This window comes from Podarcis tiliguerta (genome assembly GCF_965153285.1).
Source record: "Podarcis tiliguerta genome assembly, chromosome: 13".
Classification (NCBI taxonomy): Eukaryota; Metazoa; Chordata; class Lepidosauria; order Squamata; family Lacertidae; genus Podarcis; species Podarcis tiliguerta.
The window spans coordinates 54,022,167-54,036,350 of record NC_139546.1 but is presented as its reverse complement, the minus strand read 5'-3'; the positions used below and the strand labels follow the sequence as shown (position 1 = coordinate 54,036,350).

The following is a 14,184-nucleotide window of genomic DNA, read 5'->3' as shown; positions in this document are numbered from 1 at the left end:
TGAAAACCGACGGTAACTTTTTATAAGTGCAGGGAAGAGGAGACGGTCAAGGGAGGAGAACTAAATAATCGTAATTAGTAAATCATAGCAAAGATAACACGGAATGCCTTTTGATTTTTGATGTGCCATAACCAGCAGCTAAGAGATGAAATGTGCAGAATGGCTGGAGAGGTTTGAGAGAGACTGTAGATCAGAGATTGGACAGAATCTGTTGGGGGAAAAACCTGAGACAGCAATAGATGAAGAAAAGTCCACAGATTTACAAATGTAAATAGGGAAGAAAGAAAGAAAGAAGCTGTTCCTAAGCCAGAAGCTACAGTTAGAACTGGATATGGAACAACTGATTGTTTCAAAACAACCAGAAAGCCCATCCACATCCTGATCCTTGTGCAAAAAGGCAGAAGCGGAGGAGCAATATTAACAGAAGAAACAGTCCCCTCCATGCAAGGTGAGCTGTGGGGGTGTGAGAATCCCAGGTTTTCCCAGAGAAATATCTCCTGAATTACAAAACAGAGATTATGACCCAAGAGGAAACTTTACCCAGAGAGATCATGGTCCTCCAAGTCTCCTCCATGACTTCCTTATGCAGAGCTCTCTGGGCAGGATCCAGCAACGCCCACTCCTCAGCCGTGAAACGAACAGCGACATCTTCAAAAGAAACTGAGCTCTGAAAGAAAAAGATCCTTCTCTTAGGCAGCATAAAGATTATTTCCTGCACGTTGCTCTTTTGCTTCCTGCCTGGGCTGTTTTAATTGGATTGGTCTGCTGCACATCCTGATTATTGGTGCTTATTTTAATGAACTCCACGTTGTTTTATTCAGATCAATTTGTCTGTTTGCCAAATGGAAGAATCCCTCTCTCCTCTCCCTGTGTGTTGTTCTGGGATGGAAAGACTCCCCAGATGTCCCAAAGACAATTTATAATGAATAATACTAGTGACATTCAGGGTTAAGGTGAAGGGGTTACGCTTTATCCTCAGCACACAAACCTTCATTAATGGCATTTTCAGCCTTTGTTAAGGGCAGCTTTGATAGAAGGCAAGAGGGGATTCATTTGTCCCCAGAAATGCCCTGTCTCCCCCACCCGTCATCCTTCCTCCCCGCAAGGCTCCTTCCCCGCACCTGATCCGGTTCCTCAGCCGCTGCTTCCCCTCCACCAGGATGAAGAGATGGAGAAGGAGGTCTTGCCGGCATCCTTCTTTCACCTGCGAGAGACAAAGGGAAGTGGGGAGACAGGAGTGCAGGATGCTTCTCTCAGAGGTGCATTTGGGAGTTTGCCCCCATTTCATATTTAGTTATGCTAAAATATATCTCATCTCCTTTGGCCTCTTGGCCCCAAGTGTCATACCCAAAACACTGACAGAAACCACAGATTAGTTTCAGAATCAACAGTATGGAATCAAAAGAAGAAAACTTCCTTCCTCCTTACCCAGCGGCCTCTCTCTGGTGTCCAATGAAGTCCTCTCTGCCTCAGAGGAATCTGGTCCCGTTTCTGCCAACAGATCCTTTCCCTGAAATAGGAACAAGAATTTGTAATAGAGAATGTGGAGATGGGTTTGAAAAGGAATGGCTGGGACAAAAACTTGAGGGGTATCCAATGACATTCCCCCCAAAAAGGATGGGATTTAGGGATCTTCTCCCTCCTGTTGGAGCCCCTTGGGAGCATCCAGAGGACAGTCTCTCTCACCTGCTTCTTCTCCACCTGCTTCCTCTCCTCCGCCTGACTCAGGAGGAAACCTTCGGCCAGGGCCACTGCCTGGGAACTGGTCTCTGCTCCGCATTCCCTCACCCAGCTCTCCATCTCCGCTGGAAGGACAGCCAGGAACTGCTCCAAGATCACCAGGTCCAGCATCTCAGCTTTCGTGTGCCTTTCTGGCTTCATCCATTGATGGTCAAAGCGGTAGAGTTGGCTGCAAACCTCTCGGGGTCCTTCAGCCTCCTGGTGACAGGACTGTCCGAACGGCTGGCTCTGCGCCTCTGAGTGAAGGGTGTCCTCCTCTCCCAGGATCTTCTGCACAGAGATTTCCCAGAATCCCTCACTGCTCCCAATTTCCATAGAATGGCCTCTTCCTACTCCAGAGCCAGCTGAGTCTTCCTCATCCATCTTTTCTTTGACCAAGTTCTGTCTGTCTGATTTAGAGGTGCTGCTAAATACTGCAAAGCAAACACATTGCTTTTAGGAAACTGGTACACGGTCAGAAGAAGAAGGTCTCCTGAGCAAGTGTGGCTGAGTCTTGCTAGGAACCAGGGCTGGACTGCACCACACGCCAGACTCCGAGCTTTCTTGAAGAAGGAAAGGAAGAAGGAAGGAGAAGAAATCCTCTTGCCCTCCTGGAAGGAAAGTGGCCAGGCCAGAAGTGGAGGCAAATGAAGGGGTTTCTGTGAGATGAATCAGCCTGGTGGCTCCTGCCTCTCAGTGTTTTCAGCCCAGGAATGAAGTCAGAACAATGATTCCTTTGTTCCGAGTGTAATGTGGGCACTAGGCCAGAGTGGGGCTCCTCAAGAGTTGCTCTCCCTCCCACCCCCATTTCAGGGCACTCTCCGTTTCTGGTTCTGTCTCATTTTCTAGCACTCTGCATCTCCAACGTCCTCCAGGCACACTGCTAGGGTGGGATCCCTTTTCTGTGTTCTGAGGGCCAGATCCTGATCTGGCCAAGCCCCTGAGGATGAAATGGGTGAGGCCAAAGTTCATGTGGGACAAACCAATGGACAGCACTAAGAAGCAAGTGCAATATTGAGTTTTATTACTGAATTTTAATTAGCATTTTAATGTTGTCAACTGCTGTGGGGGCTTACGGTGAAGGGCGGGTAATGGATAATGATAATCATAACCATAATAATAATAATACTGTGATGTAGTTAAGCTCCCCACAGCCAGCGATGTCTGGGGCTTCTCCTGGATCCAACCTACTCACTGGGGGCTCCGGTGGCCTCAGTGACTGGCAGGATCCCTTTCCAGCTCTGAGAGAGAGGACCAGGCCAGGCTCCTCCACGCTCTGGACCCCATGAGGCCATGGCAGTGCCCTCTAGGCGGAGCTGCCCCAATGCAGCCGGCAGGACCCCTCTCTTGATTCCTTGTCTTTCTCTCTCCCCCCCCCTTTTCTCCAAGGAGCTCCAGGGGGCATCCATGCGGGGGGGGGGGGGCTCCTCACTGAAGCCCCACCCCCTTGAGAACACATCTAATTCCCCTCTCAAACAGCTGCTTGGGTGGCCGGTTCATTTCCTGGCCCAATTCAAGGGGCTCACATTTGGTACCCCAAATATCAGAACACCAGCAGGACTGGGGCGCAAGAGCCCCTCTCCCCCCCTGCGCTTCCTTCCAGCAACTGGACCCCCCCCCTGCATCCCGGGGACCCCCCTCTTCTCCCCAATGCAGAGACTCACCGGCTCCCCGGAGGCGCCATGGATGCAGCACGTGCAGAAGAGAGAGACAAAGGCCCCTCCTCCCTTTTAGGCAGGCGGGAGAGGGAGGGGCTTGGGCTCGGGAGTTTACCCCCCCCAACCCCACCGCCTTGACTTCCTCTCCCCTCTAGGAATCCAGATCAATCCCTTTTAACCCTTGGCAAGCCAGTTCCCCCTCTCTCCCTCTCCCTCCTGTGCCAGGGAGTTCCACAGGTGAACTTTGCCTTGCGTGTAATTTTATGTGTCCTGAATCTTCCAACATCCCGACTCCTTGGATGTCTTTGAGTTCCACTGTCAGGAGATGAAACTCTCCCTCCACTTTCTCTAGTCCAGGCTTGGCTTTTGAAAATTAGGTGGGGGGGGGCTCAGTAATTAGCTAATTGGGAACCACTGCTCTCTAAACTAAAGAGCCCCAAAGGCTGCAACCTTTCTTCATCGCAAAGTCCGCCTTGATCATTTTGGCAGCCCTTTCCTGACCCTTTTCCAACTCCTCCAACTTCCTTCATAAGGAGAGGCGACCCCCCCCCATGAGGTTACACCATAGATTGGTGACCAGGGGGGGCTGCAGGGCTCTGTCCGGGGCCTGTTTTGCTCCATCTGTCGCTCTTGGATGGAGGAATTGAGGGGATGCTCGTCCAGTTTGCAGATGACACCAAACTGGGAGGGAAGGCACAAAGGACAGAATCGGGATTCAGGATTACCATTTACAGATGAATTTCCATTGGGACAAAGGTCAGATTCTGCACTTAGGCAGGAAGAACCAGATGCACAAATATGGAACGGGGGACATAGCAGTGCATGTGAAAAAGATCGAGGGGTCTTGGTGGACCACGAGCTCCACCTGAGTTCACCGTGTGATGCATCTGGCGGGGGGAGGCGGCGGTTCTGGGGCGCCCAGTTCCGCGCTGCGGGGACTCAGGCCAGCCTCCCCCTCGGGCTCCGCCGCCCTCTCCCGCGGGCTTCCTCCCAGGAAGGCCCCTCCCGCCTGCCTTTCTTTCGCCCCCTTCTTCCCCACTGACCGGGACCCCCTCTTCCCTCCCGGCCTCCCTTCGCCTCGCCGGCGGCGGCAGCGGCTCCTGCCCGGGCGAAGGGAAAGGCGAGCAAGGTGCCTGCGCAGCGCGCGCCCGGAGGAGCAGGCAGGGCCGTAGCCGGGGGGCGGCGAGGCGGGCCCCTGCCAGGGGTGGGGGGCGCAAAATCGGCTAGAAATGTATCCACAAATATCTCTCTAAACAAAAGTATCCATTATTGCCGGAGCGGCTGGTCCAACTTCGAGGGGGGCGCGGCGGCAGCAGCAGCAGCATCAAAAGAGCCGCTGGGAGCCTGGCTGGACGGAAAGGCAACCGGAGGAGGATGCGGGAAGAGCGCGCCCCCCCCGGACACATGAAAATGGGTTTGTGCGGAGACGGAGGCTTCGCCAGAAAAGAAGCGGCTCTGGCCCGCAGAAGCCCACCGGTCCTGCCCCCTCGGCAGAGGACGTGTGTGGGAGGGAGGGAGGGAGGGAGGGGGCGCGCATGTGTGTGCCAAGTGGAGGGATGGCAGAGGGAGCCAGCCCAGCCCCGGGCTTCAGCCCTGGGGGTCATCTCCCGCATCTTGGGGTCCCTTTGAGTGCCCTGCGATTTATGACCCTCCCCCTCCCCGCACGGGGGAGAAGTTCTCTCCATCCAGACACACCGCCCCTCCTTCCTTGATCCTGAGGCAAGAGAGGAGGAGCTTCAAATCCACACGAAACTCCCATGTGGCTGACATCTGGTGAGAACATCGGAAGAGTCCCGCAGCCGCTGGATCCGCCCCACAGGCCCCGCCTCCCGTCCTCACAGTGGCCAACCAGATGCCCATGATGGCAAACCCACAAGAGAGGTCCCCAGACAAGAGTCCTCTTCTCCCCTCCTGGGGTTTCCAGCAAGAGAGGCTCAGAAGCACGGCTGCCTCCAGCTGGGAAGGCAGAGCAGAACCAGCCTGGCTAGAAGGGCCATCCATTTCCCTCCCCTCCATGAATGTCTCTCATCCTCTTTAAAGCCATCCTAGTTGATGGCTATCACCGCCTCCTGCACAGCAGCCAACTCCTAGGGGCCAAGGTCTGAAAAGCATTTGCCAAGCATCCCCTCTGGGAATGACCATCCAAGTAGGACCAGTTCGGACAGCTGCTCCAGAAGGAGACAATGGTCAGTAGTATCAAAAGCCGGTGAGAGGTTGAGGGGAATTAACAGGGACATGTTCCCCTGTCTCTCCCTCTCTCTTGAGAGAAGTCATCATTCGGTGCCACCAAAGCAGTTTCTCTGCCAAAACTGGACCTGAACCCTGATTGAAATGGATGTAGAAAATCAGTTTCCTCCAAGAGCCCCTGGATCTGGTCCACAACCACCCGCTCCAGAACCTTGCCCAGGAAAGGGAGATGAGCAACCGGCCGGTAGTTAGTGTGGGAATGTTCAGGGATGCAGGAGAGGATATATTGTTTGATTATATCCTTTCCAACTTGTGTTAACAAGTTCCACAATTTAGCAGAGTAACATTCCCCTTTTTAAACTCACAGCAGATGCGTTTGCTCAGGCTCACTAAAGCCTCTTTAATAAGTTTCATTTGTAATGTCCCCTTTAGTCCCTCATAAAAGATAAGACACGACACAGTCTTCTGTAAAAGTATAAAAAGAATTTACTCACTCACATTCTGTTCACAATTGGATCCCAGAAGGCAGACTTGGCTTAGAAAAGTAATGCACACCTGGAAACCATCCCATAAGGAGACAGTTCCTTTGTCCTCTCTTGGCTGCAAGCCAAGAAGGCGTCTTAGGCTAAGCAGATGTTGCTTCTTCGATGAAAGTAGTCAGAGAGAGAGAGGTGGCTGACCAATCCTGCTCTTTGTTACCTGGGCAGGTGAGGTCATGGCCACCTCTAGTCACATGCAAACTGGGTGGGTGGGGATGCTTTGAGAGTGCAGGTGGAGGCCTTGAGATGGATGAAATGGCCCCAGCCCCACTAGATGCTTCATGGGATGTGAAATATTTATTCCGGGTGAATCTCTTTCCACATTCCAAGCACTATTCGGGATTCTCCCCTGTATGAATTCTTTGGTGGAAAGTGAGATGAGACCTGCGACTGAAGCTCTTTCCACACTCTTGGCATTGAAACGGTTTCTCCCCAGTGTGAATTCTCTGATGTCGACGGACGTGTGTGCTTGTAGTGAACCTCTTCTTGCATTCCAAGCACTGATATGGTTTCTCCCCACTGTGAATTCTTTGATGGGAACAGAGATTGGCCCTCTGACTGAAGCTCTTCCCACATTCCAAGCACTGATATGGTTTCTCCCCAGTGTGAACCCTTTGATGGGAACAGAGATTGGCCCTGTGACTGAAGCTCTTCCCACATTCCAAGCACTGATATGGTTTCTCCCCAGTGTGAACCCTTTGATGGGAACAGAGATTGGCCCTCTGACTGAAGCTCTTCCCACATTCCAAGCACTGATATGGTTTCTCCCCAGTGTGAATTCTCTTGTGTTGATGCAAGTCTCTTCTTGTAGTAAAGAACTTCTCACATTCCAAGCACTGATATGGTTTCTCTCCTGTATGAGTTCTTTGATGGGAAGTAAGACTATTCTTCCGACTGAAACTCTTTCCACACTCCAAAAATTGATATGGTTTCTCCCCTGTATGAATTCTTAAATGAGAAGTGAGAGGGCTGCTCTGACTGAAGCTCTTCCCACACTCCGAGCACTGATACGGTTTCTCCCCACTGTGAATTCTCTTATGTTGTTGCAAGTCTCTTCTTGTAGTAAAGAACTTCTCACATTCCAGGCACTGAAATAGTTTCTCCCCTGTATGAATTCTTTGGTGGGAAGTGAAATGGGCTCTCCATCTATAGCTCTTTCCACATTCTTGGCATTTAAATGGTTTCTCCCCAGTGTGAATTCTCTGATGTTGATTAAATAATTTTTTTGTAGTAAAGCATTTTGTGCATTCCAAGCACTGAAATGGTTTCTCCCCTGTATGAATTCTGAGGTGAGAAGTGAGATTGTCCCTCCTGGAGAAGCTCTTTCCACATTCCACGCACTGGAATGGTTTCTCTCTGCTGTGAATAATCTGATGTCGACGGAAGTATTTGTTTGTAGGAAAAGACTCCTCACATTCCAAGCACTTATATAGTTTCTCCCCTCTATGAATTCTTTCATGGGAAGAGAGATAGGACCTCCGACCGAAGCTCTTTCCACATTGCAAGCACTTATATGGTTTATCCCCTGTATGAATTATTTGATGAGAAGTGAGACTTCCCGTCTGACTGAAGCTCTTTCCACATTCCAAGCACTGATATGGTTTCTCCCCACTGTGAATTCTCTTATGTTTATGTAAGTTTCTTCTTGTAGTAAAGAACTTCTCACATTGCAGGCACTGAAATGGTTTCTCCCCTGTATGAATTCTTTGATGGGAGCGGAGACTGTCCTTCCTGGAGAAGCTCTTCCCACATTCTAAACACTGAAAGGGTTTCTCCCCGCTGTGAATACTCTGATGTCGACGGAAGCATTTGCTTGTAGGAAAAGACTTCCCACACTTCAAGCACTTATATGGTTTCTCCCCGGAATGAATTCTTTGATGGTCTTTGAGATGTGAGCTGTGATTGAAGCTCTTTCCACATTGCAAACACTGAAAGGGTTTCTTCCCAATAGGATTTATTTGATGGGAAGTGGCATGGGAGCTCTGACTGAAGTTTTCACCATGTTCCAAATCTTGATATGGCTTCTCCACTGTGAGGATTTTGTCGTGTTGTCCCTTGTTCTTAATTTCTAATTCATCACCACCTGCAACGAAGAGAGGAACAGATCAGAGCCCAAGAAAGAAACGAGTTCCCAGATTTTGAATAATGCAAATGAACATTTGTGATAAGGGAAGATCTGAAGGGAGTTAGATGGGAAGTCTTACTGCAGAGTTCACTGCCTTTGCTGACTGACTTTCAATGACATATTTATGGGAAATTCAGATTCAAAAAGCCTGTTCTTTTCAGGGGTGGAATTTCTTTGGCTCAATCATCGAACCAACTCTATCTGCAAGGTTGAATGTGAATTGGATTCTCTGTCTACCAATTACCTAGCGTCCAGGGGAGAATTAAATTGCTGTGTAATGACAGACTTCTAAATGGGTTTGGAAAATAGATCAAAAAAGCTCAAAACTAACTATTGGTGATTTCAAAAGATTAAAATGAATATATAGTTCTGAGACTTTGCCTTTAACTTCAAAGCTACACTGTTGATAAATATCCTTTCTCCATTTGTTTTTCCTATGCAGAACGGACTGAAAACCGACGGTAACTTTTTATAAGTGCAGAGAAGCGGAGATGGTCAAGGGAGAAAAACTAATAAATCATAATTAGTAAATCATAGCAAAAATAACACGGAATGCCTTTTGATTTTTGAAGTGCCATAACCAGCAGCTAAGAGATGAAATGTGCAGAATGGCTGGAGAGGTTTGAGAGAGACTGCAGATTAGAGAATGGACAGAATCTGTTGGTGAAAAACCTGAGACAGCAATAGATGAAGAAAAGTCCACAGATTTACAAATGTAAATAGGGAAGAAAGAAAGAAAGAAAGAAAGAAAGAAAGAAAGAAAGAAAGAAAGAAAGAAAGCTGTTCCTAAGCCAGAAGCTACAGTTAGAACTGGATATGGAACAACTGATTGTTTCAAAACAATCAGAAAGCCTATCCACATCCTGATCCTTCTGCAAAAAGGCAGAAGCGGAGGAAAAATATTCACAGAAGAAACAGTCCCCTCCATGCAAGGTGAGCTGTGGGGGTGTGAGAATCCCAGGTTTTCCCAGAGAAATATCTATTGAATTCCAAAACAGAGATTATGACCCAAGAGGGAACTTTACCCAGGGAGATCATGGTCCTCCAAGTCTCCTCCATGACTTCCTTATGCAGAGCTCTCTGGGCAGGATCCAGCAACGCCCACTCCTCAGCTGTGAAACGAACAGAGACATCTTCCAAAGAAACTGAGCTCTGAAAGAAAAATATCCTTCTCTTAGGCAGCATAAAGATTATTTCCTGCATGTTGCTCTTTTGCTTCCTGCCTGGGCTGTTTTAATTGGATTGGTCTGCTGCACATTTGGATTATTGGTGCTTATTTTAATGAACACCACATTGTTTTATTCAGATCAATATGTCTGTTTGCCAAATGGAAGAATCCCTCTCTCCTCTCCCTATGTGTTGTTCTGGGATGGAAAGACTCTCCAGATGTCCTAAAGACAATTTATAATGAATAATACTAGTGACATTCAGGGTTAAGGTGAAGCGGTTACTCTTTATCCTCAGCACACAAACCTTCATTAATGGCATTTCAGCCTTTGTTCAGGGCAGCTTTGACAGAAGTCAAGAGGGGATTCATTTGTCCCCTTGTGTCTCCCCCCGGCCCCCAGCCTCTTTCCCCCCAAGGCTCCTTCCCCGCACCTGATCCGGTTCCTCAGCCGCTGCTTCCCCTCCGCCAGGACGAAGAGATGGAGGAGGAGGTCTTGCCGGCATCCTTCTTTCACCTGCGAGAGACAAAGGGAAGTGGGGAGACAGGAGTGCAGGATGCTTCTCTCAGAGGTGCATTTGGGAGTTTGTCCCCATTTCATAATTTAGTTATGCTAAAATATATCTCATCTCCTTTGGCCTCATGACCCCAAGTGGCTTCTCCCAAAATATTGAATGAACCCGCAGATTAGTTTGAGAATCACCAGAATGTGACCACACAGAGGAAAAACTCCTTCCTCCTTACCCAGCAGCCTCTCTGTGGTGTCCAACGAAGTCCTCTCTGCCTCAGAGGAATCAGGACCCATTTCTGCCAACAGATCCCTTTCCTGAAAGAGCAACAAGAATTTGTAATAGAGAATGAGGAGATGGGTTTGAGAAGGAATGGCTGGGGCAAAAACTTGAGGGGTATCCAACGTCATTCCAAAAAAAGGATGGGATTTAGGGATGTTCTCCCTCCTGTTTGGAGCCCCTTGGGAGCATCCAGAGGAAAGTCTCTCTCACCTGCTTCCTCTCCTCCGCCTGACTCAGGAGGAAACCTTCGGCCAGGGCCACTGCCTGGGAACTGGTCTCTGCTCCGCATTCCCTCACCCAGCTCTCCATCTCCGCTGGAAGGACAGCCAGGAACTGCTCCAAGATCACCAGGTCCAGCATCTCAGCTTTCGTGTGTCTTTCTGGCTTCAGCCACTGGTGGTCAAAGTGGTAGAGTTGGCTGCAAACCTTTCGTGGTCCTTCAGCCTCCTGGTGACAGGACTGCCCGAACTGCTGGCTCTGCGCCTCTGAGCGAAGGGTGTCCTCCTCTCCCAGGATCTTCTGCCCAGAGCCTTCCCAGAATCTCCCACTGCTCCCAGTTTCCATAGCATGGCCTCTTCCTACTCCAGAGCCAGCTGAGTCTTCCTCATCCATCTTTAGGAAGGAATCCATCTTTTCTTTGACCAAGTTCTGTCTGTCTGATTTAGAGGTGCTGGCAAATACTGCAAAGGAAAGACATTGCTTTTAGGAAATTGGTACACGGTCAGCAGAAGAAGAAGGTCTCCTGAGCAAGTGTGGATGAGTCTTGCTAGGAACCAGGGCTGGACTGCACCACACGCCAGACTCTGAGCTTTCTGTAAGAAAAAAAGGAAGGAGGAAGGAGAAGAAGAAATCCTCTCGCCCTCCTAGGGGGAAAGTGACCAGGCCAGAAGTGGAGGCAAATGAAGGGGTTTCTGTGAGATGAATCAGCCTGGTGGCTCCTGCCTCTCGGTGTTTTCAGCCCAGGAATGAAGTCAGAACAATGCTTCCTTTGTTCTGAGTGTAATGTGGGCACTAGGCTAGAGTGGGGCTTCTCAAGAGTTTCTCCTCCTCCCACCCCCATTTCAGGGCACTCTCCTTTTCTGGTTCTGTCTCATTTTCTAGCACTCTGCATCTCCAACGTCCTCCAGGCACACTGCTGGGGTGGGATCCCTTTTCTGTGTTCTGAGGGCCAGATCCTGAGGATGAAATGGGTGAGGCCAAAGTTCATGTGGGACGGACCAAAGGACAGCACTAAGAAGCAAGTGCAATATTGAGTTTTATTACTGAATTTTAATTAGCATTTTAATGTTGTCAACTGCTGTGGGGTCTTACGGTGAAGGGCGGGTAATGAATAATGATAATGATAATCATAACCATAATAAAAATACTGTGTTGTAGCTTAGCCCCCCCCCCCCCTCAGCCAGAGATGTCTGGGGCTTCTCCTGGATCCAACACACTCCCTGGGGGCTCCGGGGGCCTCAGTGACTTGCAGGATCGCTTTCCAGCTCTGAGAGAGAGGACCAGGCCAGGGTCCCCCACGCTCTGGACCCCATGAGGCCATGGCAGTGCCCTCTAGGCGGAGCTGCCCCAATGCAGCCGGCAGGACCCCTCTCTTGATTCCTTGTCTTTCTCTCTCCCCCTTTTCTCCAAGGAGCTCCAGGGGGCATCCATTGGGGGGGGCTCCTCACTGAAGCCCCACCACCTTGAGAACACATCTAATTCCCCTCTCAAGCAGCTGCTTGGATGGCCGGTTCATTTCCTGGCCCAATTCAAGGGGCTCACATTTGGTACCCCAAATATCAGACCATCTGCAGGACTGGGGCGCAAGAGCCCCTCTCTCCCCTGCGCTTCCTTCCAGCAACTGGACCCCCCCTGCATCCCGGGGACCCCCCTCTTCTCCCCAATGCAGAGACTCACCGGCTCCCCGGAGGCGCCATGGATGCAGCACGTGCAGATGAGAGAGACAAAGGCCCCTCCTCCCTTTTAGGCAGGCGGGAGGGGGAGGGACTTGGGCTCGGGAGTTTATCCCCCCCCCAACCCACCGCCTTTATTTTCTCTCCCCTCTAGCAATCCAGCTCAATCCCTTTTAACCCTTGGCAAGCCAGTTCCCCCTCTCTCCCTCTCCCTCCTGTGCCGGGGAGTTCCACAGGCGAACTCTGCCTTGCCTGTAATTTTATGTGTCCTGAATCTTCCAACATCCCGACTCCTTGGATGTCTTTGAGTTCCACTGTCAGGAGATGCAACTCTCCCTCCACTTTCTCTAGTCCAGGCTTGGCTTTTGAAAATTAGGGGGGGGGGCTCAGTAATTAGCTAATTGGGAAGCACTGCTCTGAAGTCTAAACTAAAAGCCCCAGAGGCTGCAACCTTTCTTCATAGCAAAGTCTGCCTTGATTATTTTGGCAGCTCTTTTCTGACCCTTTTCCAGCTCCTCAAACATCCTTCATGAGGAGAGGCGACTGCACCCCCCCCCCATGAGGTTACGCCATAGATTGGTGACCAGGGGGGGCTGCAGGGCTCTGTCCGGGGCCTGTTTTGCTCCATCTGTCGATCTTGGACGGAGGAAATGAGGGGATGCTCATCCAGTTTGCAGATGACACCAAACTGGGAGGGGCAGCTAATGGCACAGAAGACAGAATCGGGATTCAGGATGTTCATTACAGATTGGAGAACTGGGGGCAAGCTAACAAAATGAATTTCCATAGGCGTGAACCAGATACACAACTATAGGATGGGGGACACCTGCCTTACTAGCAGTGCATGTGAAAAAGATCTAGGGGTCTTGGTGGACCACAAGCTCAACATGAGTTCACAGTGTGATGCAGCTGAGAAGAAGCGAATGCTATTCTAGGCAGCGTCCACAGAAGTCCAGTGTCCAGATCAAGGGAAGACATAGTCCCTCTCTGTTCCGCCTTGGTCAAGCCACACCTGGAATACTGTGTCCAATTCTGGGCAAAACAATTTAAGAAAGATGTTGACCAGCTGGAAGTTGGTCAAATTTTAAGCAGACACAAATGCAGGCACAACTTCCCAGAGTCTCGTTGAGGGCAAGACCTGGATGATGCTGGTCAACACCGTGTCCAGGGCAGCTACCAGCTCCATCTGGTACACAGGCTGAGACCCTCCCTGTCCGCAGACTGTCTCACCAGAGAGGTGCGTGCTCTAGTTATCTCCTGCTTGGACTACTGCCATGTGCTCTACAGCTAGACTGATGACTGGGAGTGGGCATCGGGACCATATAACTCTGGTCCTAAAGGATCTTCATTGGCTCCCAGTATGTTCCCAAGCACAATTCAAAATGTTGGTGCTGACCTTTAAAGCCCTAAACAATCTTGGCCCAGTATATCTGAAGGAGCGTCTCCACCCCCATCGTCCAGCCCAGACACTGAGGTCCAGCTCCAAAGGTCTTCTGCTGCTTCCCTCACTGCGAGAAGTGAGGTTATAGGGAACCAGGCAGAGGGCCTTCTCAGCAGTGGCACCTGCCGTGTGGAACACCCTCCCTTCAGATGTCAAGGAGATAAAGAACTGCACAACTTTTAGAAGAAATCTGAAGGCAGTCCTGTATCAGGAAGTTTTTAGTTTTTGATGGTTTATAATTTTTTATATGTACTGTACTGTATATGTACTGTAAGGGACGCGGGTGGCGCTGTGGGTAAAACCTCAGCGCCTAGGGCTTGCCAATCGCATGGTCGGCGGTTCGAATCCCCGCGGCGGGGTGAGCTCCCGTCATTCGGTCCCAGCGCCTGCCCACCTAGCAGTTCGAAAGCACGTCCAAGTGCAAGTAGATCAATAGGGACCGCTTACTAGTGGGAAGGTAAACAGCATTTCCGTGTGCTGCGCTGGTTCACCAGATGCAGCTTGTCACGCTGGCCACGTGACCTGGAAGTGTCTCCGGACAACGCTGGCTCCTGGCCTCTTAAGTGAGATGGGCGCACAACCCTAGAGTCGGACACGACTGGCCCGTACGGGCAGGGGTACCTTTACCTTTACCTTTAAGGCTCCCAGAGTGGCTCAGGAAACCCAG

General features: G+C 50.3%; 2 protein-coding genes across 2 annotated transcripts in view; both read right to left on the bottom strand.

Moving 5' to 3' along the window:
• Positions 1-14,184, bottom strand: part of LOC310662889 (uncharacterized protein) — a 30,280-nt gene that overhangs the window by 2,385 nt on the left and 13,711 nt on the right. Inside the window, exons 2-5 of the mRNA XM_083410198.1 lie at positions 10,395-10,864; positions 10,138-10,219; positions 1,122-1,204; positions 541-667 (exon numbers count right to left, since the gene is read on the bottom strand). Coding sequence (XP_083266324.1) covers positions 541-667; positions 1,122-1,204; positions 10,138-10,219; positions 10,395-10,814 — 712 coding nt within the window. The 5' untranslated portion in view covers positions 10,815-10,864. The remainder of the gene's footprint in view (positions 1-540; positions 668-1,121; positions 1,205-10,137; positions 10,220-10,394; positions 10,865-14,184) is intronic.
• On the bottom strand, positions 6,436-9,700 carry LOC310662658 (uncharacterized protein; the record flags this gene model as incomplete). Its single annotated transcript, XM_083409602.1, has 2 exons — positions 9,254-9,700; positions 6,436-8,186 (listed from the first exon to the last, which is right to left on the bottom strand). Exons 1-2 carry the CDS (start codon positions 9,429-9,431, stop codon positions 6,436-6,438), a joined length of 1,929 nt encoding a protein of 642 aa, XP_083265728.1. The 5' UTR covers positions 9,432-9,700.